General features: G+C 42.6%; 1 protein-coding gene across 2 annotated transcripts; it reads left to right on the forward strand.

The window, feature by feature from the left end:
* Positions 1-1,283: 1,283 nt before the first annotated feature.
* Positions 1,284-20,361, forward strand: LOC139415294 (BTB/POZ domain-containing protein 9-like). 2 transcript variants are annotated; one of them, XM_071163317.1, is made up of 11 exons: positions 1,284-1,469; positions 2,476-2,694; positions 4,669-5,032; positions 5,282-5,549; positions 5,726-5,945; positions 9,230-9,349; positions 9,462-9,571; positions 9,746-9,935; positions 10,052-10,159; positions 10,271-10,349; positions 18,529-20,361. In XM_071163317.1, the coding sequence occupies exons 2-11, from the start codon at positions 2,507-2,509 to the stop codon at positions 18,718-18,720; spliced, it is 1,839 nt and encodes a 612-aa protein (XP_071019418.1). In that variant the 5' UTR covers positions 1,284-1,469; positions 2,476-2,506; the 3' UTR covers positions 18,721-20,361. The 2 variants fall into 2 exon arrangements, with proteins under 2 accessions (XP_071019418.1, XP_071019419.1); XM_071163318.1 differs by lacking the exons at positions 1,284-1,469; positions 2,476-2,694 and adding an exon at positions 3,079-3,143.
* Positions 20,362-20,409: the final 48 nt, after the last annotated feature.

The following is a 20,409-nucleotide window of genomic DNA, read 5'->3' on the forward strand; positions in this document are numbered from 1 at the left end:
ATGTAGAAAATAGTAAAAATTCAGAAAAACCCTTGAATGAGTAGGAGTGTCCAAACTTTTGACTGGTACTGTATATATATTCTTTAATCTGCTTGGGTATACTATGGACACCTAAGAAACTGACTAAAAGAAAAGGATGGGATACCCGTAACATACAGAGAAATTATTGGATATATTTGGATGAGACAAACTGAGAATGAAGATGATTTACTAATGCGAGGGTGATTAGCTGCTCCTGATGTTATTTGACTGAGGTTGATCTAATCCCAGCCTGTGTCTGCAATAAACAGAGATGTGGATCATCTTCACGTATTTTCGACATCGCGTTTTTATTCAAATTGTAAAGATTTAGCCAACTAGACCATTCAGTCTATTTATTTGGTAACCATAGCATCAGTAGTTTCCTTATGTAGATTTACAAGAAGTGTGTAATTATTTATTATCATAAATAACTTATAATTATTATTTGTAGATCAGTCAGTCACAATTTACCCATGATACATCACAGTTTTGATCCTCTCGAACACGGCCATTGTTAGGACTCTGGTACACAGCAGGCGGGATAGGTGGCTAGCTAGCTAGGATTCCGGTACACAGCAGATGGGAGGTGGGGCACCGGTAGCTAGCTAGCTATGACAACTATACTTTTATTTACATTTGGTCCACATGGTAATCACATGGCAAAGTAGACTTTACCACAGCCACAGTCATAACAATGACTAAACCCTGCCTATTTCTACAACGTATCTTCTTAGAGTCTGATTTTAAACTTAACCACTGCTAACATTACGATTAACCTTAAATTAAGTCCAAAAAGCAAATGCCTGTGTTAATGAATTTGTACCATTTGGCCAATTTTGACTGTGTGGCTTTGATAACTAGTGCCACCCCTTAGACAATGAGAGGAAACCGAGAATATCAAAAGTATCACCAAGACAGTAACTTCAGAGATGAGCTGGGTTAGTAATAATAATAAAAAACGTTGGTAACTCTGTGGTTTCACACATGCATGAAGATGGCGCTTAAAGTGTAAAAAATAGAGATTGCATAATTGAGGGGGGCGTTCATGCAGGAATCAATGGTATGCTCAAAGGGAGTTCTTGCAGATTCAAGAATGTCCAGATGCAGGAACAACCCGAATTGCGAGCCGCAATCACAAACTGTTGAGATTTACAGGAATTTACATTGTTAAGTGATCATTTTCGCATGTGTTACATCCACCACCTGCATTTACAATGTTTGTCCATACACAAGGGGCGCTATTGTTTCATGGAACAGTGCCGTTCTCCCCACCATAACAACATCCGGGTTGTCACCCTACTTAGTGGTGTTTGCAATGGTAGCAGTACTGATAGCAATTATTCATGACGAAATGTTCAATACGATCATTTGATTGAATAAAGGGGAAAATAACGTCAAGGAAGAGGCTTCGTGGAAGGGTGAACGACGTGGATATGCTTATTGTGCAGGTATGTCACACGGGTGAAACCCAAGCTGCTGTATCAGTTGACCGCATCACAGATCAGTAGGACAGATAGAACAATGAGACAGATATTTCACCGGATGTACAAATGTGAAGCAACCGCTTAGCGTTATGGTAGTGAGGGGAAGCACAGTGGCAGGTAGTGGAAGAAGATGGAACGAGGTGGATTTTGCCCGACATTCTGCTAATTTTCTCATCGATGAAACATTTGATCTCAATACATTTTTCTGTTCCAAAAACTAGAATTTGTTACGAACAGAGTGGACTGCGTTTTGTAGACTTGACCATTTGCCAAAGTAAAAAATAATTGCGTCGTTAAGCAAGATTGCAAAGGCGAATTAAGTTATTGCACACACGCCATTCGCAGAGTAGGCGGCCCTTAAAGGAAATATGCAAATAGTATCTCGAACGCGCCAATAAGATCTCGCTAGCCCGTGCATGGCTGGGCCCACCTTGCCTGTTCTGCCCACTATTACTAATTTGTTCCCATTTGAAACGACAGGCTGTGCTGTGGCTTGGTTTAGTTATACGAATCTTTGCCTCAGTGGCTGATATTGCTAGCTACGCTGAATAGTTTCACATTCATGATTTATTAGCTAGTTAGATGATTCCTGTATTTCAAGTTGTCTACCTATTATAACAAATACATAATGTAATTGTTACCCACATTACACAGTAGATATCTAACTGTTATCCCCTAGCTCCGTCTACAGCGGGGCTGTTCAATTCCGGTCCGGAGCCAGGGCCGAAACACTTCTGTTTTTTGTTTCTACCTGCCTTTTTAGTTTATTGCACTTATGATGAACTAGTCCAATATTAGAAGTAGATTATGAAAACCAGAAGTGTTTCCGCCCTCCAGGACCTTCATTGAACAGGGCTGTTCAAGGTCTACAGTTATCAAAAGTTAGCTACTGTAGCTAGATACTTGAGACAGTTTGTGTACTGCCAGTTTCAATGACACCAATTAACCAGCTTGTCTTCTCTTCTGTCAGATGTTATTGAGACGCCCCAAATCTAACCACAATGAGTAGCAACAGCCATCCTTTGCGTCCACTGGCCTCAGTGTCAGAGATTGACCACATCCATCTACTCTCCGAGCAGCTGGGTGCTTTGGTTCCAGGTGAAGAGTACAGTGATGTCACCTTCATTGTGGAGGAGAAACGCTTTCCGGCCCATAGGGTCATCTTGGCAGCACGCTGTCACTACTTCAGGTATAGCTGTTTTGGGTGGTTGTAAAATATTTTTGGTATCTCAGATTGTTCTGCCAATTCTCACATAGGGACTGCATTGGGAGGAAGGATTGTTTTACATGCTTTTTACATTTGTATCACAAATCATTTTCGAGAAAATCATGATGAAAGTGGCCATTTTACGTCCTTTTTAGGATGCCAAAAAAAGACCTCGTGATCGGTGAACCATATATGATACAGAAAACATCTTGATGTCAATCTACTCTTTATTGAGTGCTTTAACATATAGAGTATGTCTAGATTAGAGGTCGACCGATTAATCGGCATGGCCGATTAATTAGGGCCGATTTCAAGTTTTCATAACAATCGGTAATCGGCATTTTTGGACGCCGATTACATTACATTGCACTCCACGAGGAGACTGCGTGGCAGGCTGACCACCTGTTACACGAGTGCAGCAAGGAACCAAGGTGAGTTGCTAGCTAGTATTAAACTTCTCTTATAAAAAACAATCATAACATAATCACTATTTAACTACACATGGTTGATGATATTACTAGTTTAACTAGCTTGTCCTGCGTTGCAAATAATCAATGCGGTGCCTGTTAATTTATCATCGAATCACCGCCTACTTCACCAAACGGGTGATGATTTCACAAGCACATTTGCGGAAAAGCACTGTCGTTGCACCAATATACCTAACCATAAACATCAATGCCTTTCTTAAAATCAATACACAAGTATATATTTTTAAACCTGCATATTGATTTAATTAAAATTAATTCATGTTAGAAGGCAATATTATCTAGGGAAATTGTGGTACTTCTCTTGCGTTCTGTGCAAGCAGAGTCAGGGTACATGCAGCAGTTTGGGCCGCCTGGGTCGTTGAGAACTGTGTGAAGACCATTTCTTCCTAACGAAGACCGTAATTAATTTGCCAGAATTTTACATAATTATGACATAACATTGACGGTTGTGCAATGTAACAGCAATATTTAGACTTATGGATGCCACCTGTTCAATAAAATACGGAACGGTTCTGTATTTCACTGAAAGAATAAACATTTGTTTCCGGATTTGAAAATATTAATGACCTAAGGCTCGTATTTCTGTGTGTTTATTATATTATAATTAAGTCTATGATTAGATATTTGATAGAGCAGTCTGACTGAGTTGGTGGTAGGCAGCAGCAGACTCGTAAGCATTCATTCAAACAGCACTTTCCTGCGTTTGCCAGCATTTCTTCGCAATGCTTAAAGCACAGCGCTGTTTATGACTTCAAGCCCATCAACTCCCGAGATTAGGCTGGCAATACTGTAGTGCGTATAAGAACATCCAATAGTCAAAGGTATATGAAATACATATGGTATAGAGAGAAATAGTCATATAATAACTACAACCTAAAACTTCTTAACTGGGAATATTGAATACTCATGTTAAAAGGAACCACCAGCTTTCATATGTTCTCATGTTCTGAGCAAGGAACTTAATCGTTAGCTTTTTTACATGGCACATATTGCACTTTTACTTCCTTCTCCAACACTGTTTTTCCATTATTTAAACCAAATTGAACATGTTTCATTATTTATTTGAGACTAAATTGATTAGTATTTGTATTATATTAAGTAAAAATATGTGTTCATTCCGTATTGTTGTTATTGTCATTATTACAAATATATAAAAATCGTCCGATTTTAATCGGTATCTGCTTTTTTTGGTCCTCCAATAATCGGTATCGGCGTTGAAAAATCATAATCTGTCGACCTCTAGATTCTAAAATACAAATGTTGACATTAATTTATTCAACATTATAAATATCTCAACTACCATTTTTGATTTAGCTTATTTGTAGACATTTTAGATATTCATATTTTTAGTCTTGAGTAAATTGTGAACATTTGTATTTCAGAATCTTAACATACTCCATATGAGCACACTAAAAGGAGTAGCTAGGACTAGGTAACAGTCTATGAGATGTGTAATCCTTTTTCCCAGAGCTCTGCTGTATGGCGGGATGAAGGAGTCCCAGCCGCAGGCGGAGGTGACCCTGGAGGAGACGCGAGCCGAGGCCTTCTCCATGCTCCTCAACTACCTTTACACGGGCCGGGCTAGCCTCAGCTCAGCCCGTGAGGAGGTGCTGCTGGACTTCCTGGGTCTGGCCCACCGCTATGGCCTCCAGCCACTAGAGGACTCTACCTCAGAGTTCCTGCGCACCATCCTGCATACGCACAATGTGTGTTTGGTGTTTGACGTGGCCAGCCTGTACTGTCTGAGTGCGCTCAGTGCAGCGTGCTGTGCCTTCATGGACCGTCGCGCGCCGGAGGTCCTGGCCTCAGACGGCTTCCTCACATTGTCCAAGGTGAGTGAGAGTTTGCAGGGTCTTGTTCATTAGGCAACAAACATGGAAGAACATGGACTAAACAGGAAGGGAACTACCTGGACTAATAAGAAATGCATTTAAAAAAAAAAAAAATTTGCTAAATGTTTTCAAACGATTTTCATTGTGTGCCCTAATGAACAAGACCCAGATCCAGTAAATATGACTGAATCCAATTTGATAGAAGTAGTATTAACTGAATATCTTTTTATCCTCTATCTCTCTGTGCAGACTGCTCTGCTGACCGTGTTACGGAGGGACTCATTTGCAGCGAGCGAGAAGGAGATCTTCCAGGCGCTGTGTCATTGGAGCCGGCAGAACGGCGAGAGAAGCGCCACGCAGGATGTGATGGCAGCTGTGCGGCTGCCGCTCATGAGCCTGACGGAGATGCTAAACGTGGTGCGTCCCTCGGGACTGCTCAACCCAGACGACCTGCTGGATGCCATCAAGACCCGCTCAGAGAGTCGTGACATGGACCTCAACTACCGCGGCATGCTCAGTGAGTCTGTCGCTTCCGGTCCTGTTCTAGTAGTCGGCAACTAATTGCTTAAATTGTCAATGGGAGTCTGTGTATTCTGTTTGCGTGTTAATTCTGTATGTGTCTCTTTGTATTCCGTGTGTGTGAGCGATATGTATTTCATATTATGTATTCAATGTGATGCCTTTGTCTTACAGTCCCAGAGGAGAACATTGCCACCATGAAGTACGGGGCCCAGGTGGTGAAGGGAGAGCTGAAGTCAGCTCTGCTGGACGGAGACACCCAGAACTACGACCTGGACCACGGCTTCTCCAGACACCCCATAGAGGAGGACGGCCGCGCTGGCCTTCAGATCAAACTGGGCCAGGCCTCTATCATCAACCACATCCGCATCCTGCTCTGGGACCGGGACAGCCGGTGAGTGAGACATCCAGCATGTTTTAAGGTATCAGTTTAAGCAAGGCACAATCTCTAATCTTGATCACATAATGAGTAATTATTTGGGATGCAAGGTGATATGCCAATCAGTGATTCTGCTAAGTCTAACTGCATTGTAGGCTATCAAACACTCATTAATTCCTCTCTGAAGGTTTTGCTCAACTGATAAGCAATGTTTTTATATACAGTACCAGTCAAGTATGGACACACCTACTCATTCTAGGGTTTTTCTTTATTTTCTACATTGTATAATAATAGTGAAGACATCAAACCTATGAAATAACACATATGGAATCATGTAGTAACCAAAAAAGTGTTAAACAAATCAAAATATATTTTATATTTGAGATTCTTCAAAGTAGCCACCCTTTGCCTTGATGACAGCTTTGCACACTCTAGGCATTCTGTCAACCAGCTTCATCACCTGGAATGCATTTCAATTAACATGTGTGCCTTAAGTTAATTTGTGCAATGTCTTTCCTCAATGTGTTTTCAATTGTGCTGTGACAGGTAGGGGTGGTATACAGAAGAGCCCTATTTGGTAAAAGACCAAGTCTATATTATGGCATGAACAGCTCAAATAAGCAAAGAGAAATGAGTCCATTATTACTTTAAGACATGAAGGTCAGTCAATACACAATATTTCAAGAACTTTGAAAGTTTCTTCAAGTGCAATCGCAAAAACCATCAAGCGCTAAGATGGCACCGAAGAGGATGGTTGATGTTTTAAAGGCTCCTAACCAACTTCTATTTTTATTTTTTCATTGTTTTTAACTTACTTTTTAACTTATTTTGTACATAATGTTGCTGCTACCATCTCTTATGACCGAAAATAACTTCTCGACATCAGAACAGTGACTACTCACCGCGAACTGGAAGAAGCTTTTTCCTTTTACAAGTCCGACGAGAAAGATATACTGCTTTCCCGGGAACAGGCCCAAATCCCTGTCATTTGCGTGAAGAAAAGGCGGAGGAAAAGGGGGCACAGATCGGGCTGCCTTCTGAGAATCCATGGGCAAAACATGTAAACTCCCACAACCATCCGTCCTACTGTCTAACGTGCAATCATTGGAAAATAAAATTGATGGCCTATGATTTAAGATTATCCTACCAACGGGACATTAAACTGTAATATCTTATGTTTCGCCGAGTCGTGGCTGAACGATGACATGGATAATATAGAGCTGGCGGGATTTTCCATGCACCTGCAGGAGAGAGAAGCTACGTCTGGTAAGACAAGGGGTGGGGGTTGTCTATTTGTCAATAACAACTGGTGCGCGATGTCTAATATTAAGACGACTCAAAGGTCGGAATCCATTAACGCCAAGATAATAATCAAATTATTTGCCCTTGACAATCAACCGTCCTCTGTCGTGGATGATGTTGGCTTTCGCCGACTGGTCGAGCCCCAGTGCACTGATTTTCAGATGTTACCCTACCGGAGTTAGTGTTGTTGAAACGTACATCTTTGAGCTACTTGCTATGAGTGCCACTGCTATTAGCTTCACGACTGACATTTGGACCAACGATGTCAGCCCCATGATCATGCAGAGTCTGAAAGCACAGTGGGTCAACGAGGATATCGTACTGAGGAAAGTCGTTTTGCTTGCTGAATAATGTGCTTGTTCTCATACCGCTGCTGCCATTTCAATTGCATTTTAGAGCATGTTTGAAACTTGGGAACATGAACACTCCTAGCGCCATTTGAACAATTGACTGGAGAAATAAGCTAATCAACTGCTTTTGCAGCAGACGTGATACCCTCTGTCATGGCACTGAAACGCCTGCGCAACAAAACTGCCGACACAGACCGTGGGGTTAACTTACAAAAGTACTCAAGGCTATGAACAAACGATTCGGTGCCATTCTCTCTGAGCTAGGTACAAGGACCGCTACTTCGATGCAGACCTGAAAACAGGGTTTACGTGAAATGTTACATGAACAGCTGGACAAGATGGAAACAGACAGTAACAGTGCGCACCGAGGAAGAGAGGCCATGGACTGACAGAGCTGAAACTTCACTGTATGATGACGTCCTGGTTGAGAATGAAACGACTGAACAAATGAACAACGAAACAGCACATCAAGTAAGTGAAATAAATAGGTTTTGATGATCTTTTACTGGTAATGGAGACATACGTAAATGCCAACAAAGTAACCTTATGGTGTGTATGACCTTTTTTATTTATCTGGCCAAGTCAGTTAAGAACAAATTCTTATTTACAATGACGGCCTACCCTGGACGACGCTGGGCCAATTATGTGCCGCCCTATGGGACTCCCAATCACGACCGGAAGTGATACAGCCTGATTCGAACCAGGAACTGTAGTGATGCCTCTTGAACTGAGATGCAGTGCCTTAGACCGCTGCGTGTGTGTGTTAACTATTTAACTGTATGGTCGAATTGCTGCAAGAAAACACTACTAAAGGACCCCAATAAGAAGAAGAGGTGGACAATAGACAGGTAGAAATCTTTGGTCTGATGAGTCCAAATTTGAGATTTTTGGTTCCAACCACAGAGCAGGTGAACGGATGACCTCTGCATGTATAGTTCCCACCGTGAAGCATGGAGGAGGAGATGTGATGGTGTCGGGGTGTTTTGCTGGTGTTTTTCAAGGCATGACTACCACAGCATTCTGCAGCGATATGCCATCCCATCTGGATTGCACTTAGTGGGACTATAATTTGTTTTTCGACAGGACAATGACCCAACACATCTCCAGGCTGTATAAGGGCTATTTGACTAAGGAGAGTGATGAAGCGTTGCCTCGTGTGACCTGGCCTACACAATCACCCGACCTCAACCCAATTGAGATGGTTTGGGATGAGTTGGACCGCAGAGTGAAGGAAAAGCAGCCAACAATTGCTCATCATATGTGGGAACTCCTCCAAGACTGTTGGAAAAGCATTCCAGGTGAAGCTGGATGAGAGAAAGCGTTGCACACACTTGGCTGTCAAGGCAAGCGGTGGCTACTTTGAAGAATCTCAAAAATAAAATATATTTTGATTTGTAGTAACCAAAAAAAAGTGTTTAAACATGATTCCATATGTGTTATTTCATAGTTTTGATCCCTTCACTATTATTCTACAATGTAGAAAATGGTAAAAATATAGAAAATACCCTTGAATGAGTAGGTGTGTCTGAACTTTTGACTGGTACTGTATACATTGCAGTAATGTTACTATCATGCTGATAATAGAGATACTCATCAGCTATGCTTTGGTAACTGGGTTTTGTATGGTCTATATCTGTTTTGGTGTAGGTCTTACTCCTACTATATTGAAGTGTCCATGGATGAGCTGGATTGGGTGCGTGTTGTGGACCATTCCAAGTACCTGTGTCGCTCTTGGCAGAACCTCTTCTTTACACCACGTGTGGCCAGGTAAAGCCTCACCCTTTGCATCTCTACCTGTGGCTTCCTATGGTTGGCACCAATTTTGACTTTTGGTTCTACAACAGTGGGTGTGATTTTCATTTGTTCCCTTGTGTCCCAGGTATGTGCGCATTGTGGGGACGCATAACACTGTCAACAAGGTCTTCCATCTGGTGGCTTTTGAGTGCATGTTCACACACCGCTCCTTCACTCTGGAAAAGGGTATTCTCGGTAAGGCAGGAATATCAATCGTTATACTAGTGTTACATATGATTCTTAAGATGCCAGGTCAGATCAACATAAACATCTCTTACTCCTCTCTCCAATCCTCTTCTTTATTCCCAATCCTCTCTCTCTCTTCTACTGGTTTTTGCCTCTGCTTTTATTCATCCTTCATATCTGCAGTCCCAAATGAGAATGTGGCTACCATCGCGGCCTGTTCCAGTGTCATCGAGGGTGTTAGTCGGAGCAGAAACGCTCTGCTCAACGGGGACACGCACAACTACGACTGGGACTCGGGCTATACCTGTCACCAGCTGGGCTCTGGGGCCATTGTCATTCAACTGGCTCAACCCTACACTATTGGCTCCTTAAGGTAGGGATGTGTGTGTCTTCACTCGTGTTGAGTCTTGTAGGTTTTGTATCCGTCTACACATTTAATTTAAAAAATTATGCTAATGATTTAGTTATTTTCTTTTTCTATCTGGACAGACTGCTACTGTGGGATTGTGATGAGCGATCCTACAGTTACTACATTGAGATCTCCACCAATCAGCAGCAGTGGACAAAGGTGGTGAACCGCACCAAGGTGCCATGTCGGTAAGACTCCCAGTCTGTCTTCAAGTCTCCCTTTCCCATACTCTTTTCAAATTATCTTTTTATAATACTGTCCATCTGAGATCTTTTAACAGTTTTGTTTTTCTTCAACAGATCGTGGCAGACACTCAAATTTGACAAGCAGCCTGCCTCTTTTATTCGCATCGTGGGAACTAACAACACTGCAAATGAGGTGAGAGGATTGCGCATAAACCGTAATAAAAAATAATATTTTGTCTGGATTTTTCATTTACAGGGCTCCATACTGCAACCATTTAGTCACATTTTGCAACCCTTTGACTTGGCTGTGTAAGTAAAATGTTGTATTGGTCACATCCAGAATATAGAAATAGATATGTACGGTGCCTTCGGAAAGTATTCAGACCCCTTGACTTTTTGTCACATTTTGTTAGGTTACAGCCTTATTCTAAAATTGATTTTCCCACAAAGCAACATTATCTTTTTGCTCATTTATTACAAATAAAAAAACAAGTATTCAGACCCTTTTCTCAGTACTTTGTTGAAGCACCTTTGGCAGAGATTACAGCCTGGAATCGTCTTGGGTATGACGCTACAAGCTTGGCACACCCGTATATGGGGAGTTTCTCACATTCTTCTCTGCAGATACTCTCAAGCTCTGTCAGGTTGAATGGGGAGCATTGCTGCACAGCTATTTTCAGGTCTCTCCAGAGATGTTCGATCAGCTCCGGACTCTGGCCGGGCCACTCAAGGACATTCAGAGACTTGTCCCGAAGCCACTCCTACATTGTCTTGGCTGTGAGCTTAGGGTCATTGTCTTGTTGGAAGGGGAACCTTCGCCCCAGTCTGAGGTCTTGAGAGCTCTGCAGCAGGTCTGTACTTTGCTCCGTTCACCTTTGCCTCGATCCTGACTAGTCTCCCAGTCCCTGCTGCTGAAAAACATCCCCACAGCATGATGCTGCCACCACCATGCGTCACCATAGGGATGATGCCAGATTTCCTTCAGACTTGGCATTCAGGCCAAAGAGAATGCTTGGCATTCAGGCCAAAGAGTTCTGTCTTGGTTTTATCAGACCAGAGAATCTTGTTTCTCATAGTCTCTAGGTGCCTTTTGGCAAACTCCAAGCGAGCTGTCATGTGCCTTTTACTGAAGAGTTGCTTCCGTCTGGCCACTCTACCATAAAGGCTTGATTGGTGGAGTGCTGCGGAGATGGTTGTCCTTCTGGAAGGTTCTCCCATCTCCACAGAGGAACTCAAGAGCTCTCTGAGTGACCATTGGGTTCTTGGTCGCCTCCTTGACCAAGGCCCTTTTCCTCCGATTGCTCAGTTTGGCCTGGCAGCCAGATATAGGAAGGGTTTTGACGGTTCCAAACTTCTTCCATTTAAGAATGATGAAGGCCACTTTCTTCTTGGGGACCTTCAATGCTACTGACATTTTTTGCTACCCTTCCCCAGATCTGTGCCTCGACACAATCCTGTTTCGGAGCTCGACGGACAATTCCTTCAACCTCATGGCTTGGTTTTTGCTCTGACATGCACTGTCAACTGTGGGACCTTATATAGCCAGGTGTGTGCCTTTCCAAATCACGTAAAGTTCTAGAAACATCTCAAAGATGATCAATGAAAACAGGATGCACCTGAGCTCAATGTCAAGTCTCATAGCAAAGGGTCTGAATTCGTATGTAAATAAGGTATTTCTGGTTTTAATATTTCAATTTGGAAACATTTCTAAAAACCTTTTTGCTTCGTCATTATGGGGTATTGTATGTAGATTTAGTTATTTTTTATTTAAATCCATTTTAGAATAAGCCGGTAACGTAAGAAAATGTGGAAAAAGTCAAGGAGTCTGAATACTTTCTGAAGCCACTGTATATGATGGTGTGTATAGACAGTATATGAATAGAAAATGTGTGTACAGCAGTAGTTATATAGGATGAACCTTGACCAGAATACAATTGAAGTCGGAAGTTTACATACACTTAGGTTGGAGTCATTAAAACTCGTTTTTCAACCACTCCACAAATTTCTTGTTAACATACTATAGTTTTGGCAAGTCGGTTAGTAATTTTTCCAACAATTGTTTACAGACTTCAATTGTTTACAGTTTACCGATTTCACTTATAATTCACTGCATCACAATTCCAGTGGGTCAGAAGTTTACATACACTAAGTTGACTGGGAAAATTCTAGAAAATCATGTCATGGCTTTAGAAGCTTCTGATAGGCTAATTGACATAATTTGAGTCAATTGGAGGTGTATCTGTGGATGTATTTCAAGGCCTACCTTCAAACTAAGTGCCTCTGCTTGACATCGTGGGAAAATCCAAATAAATCAGCCAAGACCTCAGAAAGAAATTGTAGACTACAAGTCTGGTTCATCCTTGGGAGCAATTTCCAAACGCCTGAAGGTAAAACGTTTATCTGTACAAACAATAGTACGCAAGTGTAAACACCATGGGACCATGCAGCCGTCATACCGCTCAGGAAGGAGACGCGTTCTGTCTCCTAGAGATTAACCTACTTTGCTGCGAAAAGTGCAAATCAATCCCAGAACAACAGCAAAGGACCTTGTGAAGATGCTGGAGGAAACAGGTACAAATGTATCTATATCCACAGTAAAACGAGTCCTATATCGTCATAACCTGAAAGGCCGCCCAGCGAGGAAGAAGCCACTGCTCCAAAACCGCCAAAAAAAAGCCGGACTATGGTTTGCAACTGAACGTGGTGACAAAGATCGTACTTTGTGGAGAAATGTCCTCTGGTTTGATGAAAGAAAAATAGAACTGTTTGGCCATAATGACCATTATGTTTGGAGTGAAAAGGGGGAGGCTTGCAAACCGAAGAACACCATCCCAACCGTGAAGAACGGGGATGGCAGCATAATGTTGTGGGGGTGCTTTGTTGCAGAAGGGACTGGTGCATTTCACAAAATAGATGGCATCGTGAGGTAGGGAAATATGTGGATATATTGAAGCAACATCTCAAGACATAAGTCAGGAAGTTAATGATTTGTCTCAAATGGGTCTTCCAAATGGACAATGACCCCAAGCATACTTCCAAAGTTCCGATCAAAATGGCTTAAGGACAAGAAAGTCAAGGTATTGGAGTGGCCATCACAAAGCCCTGAACTCAATCCTATATCCCTGATCCCAATCCGTTTGTGCCAAGATGGCGTAGCAGTGCAGACGTTGTTTGTCATTCTCCCGTGTACATTTTTTTTTTTTTTTTCTTATATTCTCGATCTCTTTTTCTATTTTTCTTAATTAAATATACCTTCCGGCAACCCGCCTCACCCAATGTGATACGGATCTGCTATTTTTAGACCTTATTTTTAGACCTTAGCCTGAACCTCCATCAGAAGCTAGCCATCAGCAACTAACCAGCTAATTGGCTACTAGCTATTTAGTCATTGTCAATCACAGCTAGCGGCCTTTACCTTTAGCACAGACAACAGCCGCTTTTAACCTGGATAATACTTGCCAGTCTTCACAGCGCGTTATCAACCCTGAGCATATCGGACTGTTTTTCTCCACGACAACACCGGATTCCTGCCGTAAGCCCTGGACCATTTACTCCAGATCATCGCAGCTAGCTAGCTGCCACCAAGTGGCCCAGCCCCGATGCCAGCCTTGAGCCAGGCCCATCTCCCGGCCTGCTCAGTGGCCTGCTGTTGTGGCTAATGCCCTTGTCCCAAAGCTAGCACCAGTTAGCCGTGAGTCAGGTGCATCTCCCGGCTAGCGAACAAAACTACTCCAGCTACAATACCTCTTTTGCCAACTGGCCTGGACCCTTTGTCAACACAGAGCCCTGCTGTTCCGTCACGACTGATCTGCCAACGTAATCCCATCCGCTGTGCCCTCAACTGGCCTTTGCCGGACGTCAGAGCAGACGCTTCTACTAGCCCCGGCCTGCTAACTTTTTTTGGAATGCGGTGTCTCCTGCTTGCTAGTGTAGTAACGACTACCTAGCGGCTTCCCTGTTTCATCTATTGCTGTTCACTGGACCCTATGATCACTTGGCTACATAGCTGATGTCTGCTGGACTGTTCATTAATCACGGTAGTCAATTTTGTTTATCTGTCGGCCCCAGCCTCGACTCAGGCCCTGTGTACAGTTAACTGACCCTCTCTGCCCATTCATCACCATTTTACCTGTTGTTGTCTTACCCGTTTTCTTAGCTAGCTCTTCTCCCAATCAGAACCTGTGATTGTTTTATACCTTGCTTTATGTCTCTCTTTAATGTCAATATGCCTTGTCTGCTGTTGTTTAGGATAGTTATCATTGTTTTAGTTAATTGCGGAGCCCCTAGTCCCACTCAACATGCCTCAGATACCTCTGGGTGACCTCACCCAGCATAACTAGTGCGTCCAGAGATGCAACCTCTCTTATCGTCACTCAATGCCTAGGTTTACCTCCACTGTACCCGCACTCTACCATACCCCTGTCTGTACATTATGCCCTGAATTTATCCTACCACACCCAGAAATCTTCTCCTTTTATTCTCTGTCCCCAACGCACTAGACGACCAATTTTGATAGCCTTTAGCTGTACCCTCATCCTACTCCTCCTCTGTTTCTCGGGTGATGTGGAGGTTAACCCAGGCCCTGCGTGTCCCCAGGCACTCTCATTTTTGACTTCTGTAACCGTAAAAGCCTTGGTTTCATGCATGTTAACATCAGAAGCCTCCTCCCTAAGTTTGTTTTACTCACTGCTTTAGCAGACTTCGCCAACCCTGGTGTCTTTGACGTGTCTGAATCCTGAATTAAGGATTCAGACACCGTCCCCAACTATAACATTTTCCATCGACATAGAACTGCCAAAGGGGGAGGAGTTAGCCTGCAAAGTTCTGTCATACTTTCCAGGTCTATGCCCAAACAGTTTGAACTTCTAATCTTACAAATGAATCTCTCCAGAAATAAGACTCTCACTGTTTCCGGCTGTTATAGACCCCCCTCAGCTCCCAGCTGTGCCCTGGACACCATATGTGAATTGATTGCCCCCCATCTATCTTCAGAGTTTGTTCTGTTAGGTGACCTAAACTGGGATATGCTTAACACCCCAGCAGTCCTACAATCTAAGGTAGATGCCCTCAATCTCACACAAATTATCAAGGAACCCACCAGGTACAACTCTAAATCCGTAAACATGGGCACCCTCATAGATATGATCCTGACCAACTTGCCCTCCAAATACACCTCTGTGGTTTTCAATCAGGATCTCAGCAATCACTGCCTCATTGCCTGAATCCGTTATGGGTCCGCGGTCAAATGGCCACCCCCTCGTCAAATGTAGAACTAAGAACAGATATAGCCCTTGGTTCACTCCAGACCTGACTGCCCTCGACCAGCACGAAAACATCCTGTGGCGGACTGCACTAGCATCGAATAGTCCCTGCGATATGCAACTTTTCAGGGAAGTCAGGAACCAATACACACAGTCAGTTAGGAAAGCAAAGGCTAGCTTTTTAAAACAGAAATTTGCATCCTGTAGCTCTAACTCCAAAAAGTTCTGGGACACTAAAGTCCATGGAGAATAAGAGCACCTCCTCCCAGCTGCCCACTGCACTGAGGCTAGGAAACACTGTCAACACCGATAAATATACGATAATTGAGAATTTCAATAAGCATTTTTCTACGGCCGGCCATGCTCTCCACCTGACTGCCCCTACCCCGGCCAACAGCTCTGCACCCCCCACACCAACCTGCCCAAGCCCCCCTCCGCTTCTCCTTCGCCCAAATCAAGATAGCGGATGTTCTGAAAGAGCTGCAAATCTGGAGGGATAGACAATCTGGACCTTATCTCTCTAAAATTATCCGCTGCCATTGTTGCAACTGCCATTACTAGCCTGTTCAACCTCTTTCGTATCGTCTGAGATCCCTAAAGATTGGAAAGCTGCCGCTGTCATCCCCCCCTCTTCAAAGGGGGAGACACTCTAGACCCTAACTGTTACAGACCTATATCTATCCTACCCTGTCTTTCTAAAGTCTTCGAAAAGCCAAGTTAACAAACAGATCCCTGACCTTTTCGAATCCCACCGTACCTTCTCTGCTATGCAATCTGGTTTCCGAGCTAGTCAAGGGTGCACCTCAGCCACGCTCAAGGTCCTAAACGATATCATAACCTCCATAGATAAGACAGTACTGTGCAGCTGTCTTCATCGACCTGGCCAAGGCTTTTGACTCTGGCAATCACTGCATTGTTATCGGCAGACTCAATAGCCTTGGTTTCTCAAATGACTGCCTCGCCTGGTTCACCAGCTACTTCTCAGACAGAGTTCAGTGTGTCAAATCGAAGGGCCTGTTGTCCAGATCTCTGGCAGTCTCTATGGGGGTGCCAAAGGGTTCAATGACTGGAATTAATTGCAAAAATCGCTGAAGTTGGAGACTTATCTCCCTCACTAACTTTAAGAAACTGCTATCTGAGCAGCTGTAAACAGCCCATCTGTAAATAGCCCACTCAACTACCTCATTCCCATATTCTTTTTTTGACTTTTTTTGAAAAACAGCTTTTATCGCCATCAGACTGTTAAAAAGTCACCACCAGCCAGCCTCTGCCCAGTACCCTGCCCTGAACTTAGTCACTGTTACTCGCCAGCTACTACCCGTTACTCTACCCTGTGTACATTGTCATTGAACACTGGTCAATGAAATTATGTTTACATATGGTTTTAGTCAATTCATATGTACAGTTCAAGTCAGAAGTTTACATACACCTTAGCCAAATACATTTAAACTCAGTTTTTCACAATTCCTGACATTTAATCGTTGTAAAAAATCCCTGTCTTAGGTCAGTTAGGATCACCACTTTATTTTAAGAATGTGAAATGTCAGAGTAATAGTAGAGTGATTTATTTCAGCTTTTATTTCTTTCATCACATTTCACCACACTGTATGTTGGACCATTTTAGGTTGTCAGTGATGTGCACTCGGAGGAACGAAGCTTTTCACCCCCTACTACTGCCACGTGGATGGGGATGTGCTCTCTCTCTGCTGTCTCCTGAAGTCAACGATCAGCTCTTTCATTTATTTTTATGTTGAGGGAGAGGTTATTTGCCTGGCACCAATCTGCCAGGGCCCTCACCTGTAAGCTGTCTCGTCGTTGTTGATAATCAGACCTACCACTGTTGTCGTCTGCAAACTTGAAGATTGAGTTGGAGACATGCTTGGCCACGTAGTCATGGCTGAACAGAGAGTACAGGAGGGGGATGAGCACGCACCTTTGTGGGGCCCCCGTGTTGAGAATCAGTGTAGTGGAGGTGATGTTGCCTACCTTCACCAACAGGGGTGAGCCAGTCAGGAGGGACCCAGTTGCACAGGGTGGGGTTCAGACCTAGTGCCCTGAGCTTAGTGATGAGCTTGGAGGGTACTGTGGTGTTGAAGACTGAGCTGTCGTTGATGAACTGCATTCTTACATAGGTATTCCTCTTGTCCAGATGGGATAGGGCAGTGTGATGGAGATTGGTTCACCCATGGATCTGTTGGGGTGTATGCAAATTGTTGTGGGTCTAGGGTGTCTGGTAAGGTGGAGGTGATATGATCGTTAACTAGCCTCTCAAAGCACGGGGGCGATAGTCATTTATTTCAGTTAGTTTCACTTTCTTGAGTACAGGAGCAAGGGTGGACATCTTAAAGCATTTCAAAATCCAATTGCGGGGAAAACACAGCTATCCTGTGTAATACTAACATCACTGATTTTTAAAGGGAGGACAGGTGGTTCTCAGCTTTCTGGTGGTATAACAAAAAAATTCTCAACTCTCCATATTGAGCTTAATAGCAACTATTTTACAACCAATATTTTTGATATGGCTTTGAGATCATGTGTGCGAAATGCGCATTGGCCATTGCAATTGCATAGGCCTCATTGGTAGGCTATGCCTGCAAAGTTTTTTAGGACATTACATTTACTGTTAGATTAATACATGGCTACTAGCAGTGGGTATTATATTTAAGCAATAAGGGCTGAGGGTGTTTGGTGTATGGCTAACTAGATCACGACTTACTCAGGTGGGAAATTAGTCCTAAATAAAGGTGCCTATTATATTAGTGCACATAAAGATCTCTAAACATCTGGAGATCTCTGGAGCCCTATTTTAATAGTAAAATATAATGACAATGGTCTAATTGTCAACCCAATATTCATGACTATCACTGGATTTGGTTGTGCATATTTTTAATCACAAAATGTTAGAAATATTTTCATTCCTCTATCTCACTTCTTAATAAAGCACTTTAATTCTTTGATAATTACATGATTTTCAAACATTACATGTTTTTCTATTGCATGACGGTGTGGGGGAACATGATGCAACCAAATCATGGGCTGGAAAAACTTAGTGGCACCAGGGGAAAATGTTGTATATCCGTTCCTCATTCCCTGTTTCTCTCTCTCTTTCAGGTGTTCCATTGTGTCCACTTTGAGTGTCCGACCCAGTTGGACACGGAGGTGAAAGACGGTAGTCTTGGGCAGGCATCACCTTTTGAGTCCAGTTCCACATCCCAGAACCCTAGACCCATGCAGCCATCCTGCACCCACAGCCTTCTCCCCTCCTCATCCTCATCCTCCAGTTCCTCACAACCCCACCTCTGAGAGAAAAGGAAAACCCCCAAGAAAACTATTTTGCACAACCTTTATCTATCACACAAGATGCACTGCTAAAATGCTGCTAAGCATACAATTAATTTTGATAACAAAAATAAGCCTCTAACACGCTAACAGAATCTTACATCAATTTCAGGTTTTTAGGGTGCTCATACAGTCCTCCCTGTCTGAAATGATAGACAATGGTGGGGAAAAAGGCTATGGATTAAATTGGTCCATACATTTCCTGTGAAGGTATTAGCCCACATTTGCTGCCGGTTTAAGGGTACTCAGTTGGCACTCTTCAAAGCCTAGTCGGGCCAGGTGCTATCCAGCCAGTGGAGACGCAATCAGTACTGCTCATCCAAAGATTAACCAATGCAATACCACTATCAATGATTTTCTACTCATGTTGAAAAAGAAAAATCATAGGTCAACATGGTCATATTCACCTATGCTCAAGGTTTATATCCGGGAAATTAATTTGATTCACCCCCCCATTTGGACTTAAAGACTAATATTGCAGTCTTGGCTGAGCAGCACTTCAATGTTTGGTAAATTCATCAGCACTTTGTGGAAATCGGAGGGAGAATCTATGAGCAGCTGATATTTGGCACTTTATTGTTCCCCATATTTACTGTAAGAAAGATGTTACCTAGGTCTATTAAGCACTGGGGAAATTATGCAGTGCTGGTAATAGCTATTTCTGTCTATGGATTTGTTTTTGTCATTTTATTGTTGTCCTCACCTTTATGAGGACAACTTTAATTGCTGCTTTGTGCTTACTGCTAAATGTAGATATGATATGTATATTGTCAGTGATTTTGTTTGTGTGGTTTGATTTGTTAAGTTTTCTGTTGGCTCTACGGTTTATTTCTCAGTGCTGTGCTTCCTATTATCTCTCACCTCTTCCCTCTTTCTTTGTTTTTTGGCTCTTGATATTGCTCTCTACTTTTTCATATCTCCTTTATTTTACAAGCTTTCAAGTAGATTTGAGCAATCCTTTAGATACTTTCACATTGCTGCTATTGCATGAGGGCTGAACATTGACTTAAAGTAAAATTTAAGTAGAAAGCAGATTACCCTTCTCATATCTATATATTTTTCCTGAATAGTTTTGATTGCAGTTTGTTGTATCATCTTAGTACAATATCATTACTGTACTATATCACCATTGCTTGGGATGACTTTTATCCGTTTTTCTATATCACTGCCATTAACATACGTTGGGATTTATTTTCAGAAGAGGTCTCTTTTGTAGATGTTGGTAGAGATTCAGCAGTAAAGTCTCTCAACCTCTTAGTGTTCAAAAAATATTGATTGATTTCTAAAGTCAAGTAGGTTTTGCATTAGTGAGTGCCAAAGGCTTCTTCAGACTGGTGATCTCTGCTTATGGCCAATGTTAGTGGGCCAATACATGTACATTTTATTGCAGGCAGTGGCTGCAGGAAACGGCATTAAATGTTGTCTGACTCATTTTGCAGTACTTATTGTTAGCAACCCTCATCCAACTTGAAAGACCAAATGTTTTTTTTTTTAACATTGCTGATTTAATACAGGTTTTAAATGCACCCTTGTCCATCCTCGTGATACCCTACCAGCTGGCAATCAAGCTTTTAAACAATACTGTATTAAAGATGTGGAACAAAACATGTACAACTTGTGTGTCATGAAGACCCATGTAAGTCAGTATGTATT

This window comes from Oncorhynchus clarkii, chromosome 8 (assembly GCF_045791955.1).
Source record: "Oncorhynchus clarkii lewisi isolate Uvic-CL-2024 chromosome 8, UVic_Ocla_1.0, whole genome shotgun sequence".
Lineage (NCBI taxonomy): Eukaryota > Metazoa > Chordata > Actinopteri > Salmoniformes > Salmonidae > Oncorhynchus > Oncorhynchus clarkii.

Coding starts and splice junctions, on each gene's coding strand:
- LOC139415294 (XM_071163317.1), top strand. CDS start 2,507: ATGAGTAGCAACAGCCATCCTTTGCGTCCACTGGCCTCAGTGTCAGAG. Junction 5,946..9,229: donor CTCTGGGACCGGGACAGCCG/GTGAGTGAGACA, acceptor GTTTTGGTGTAG/GTCTTACTCCTACTATATTG. Junction 10,350..18,528: donor CTAACAACACTGCAAATGAG/GTGAGAGGATTG, acceptor TCTCTCTTTCAG/GTGTTCCATTGTGTCCACTT.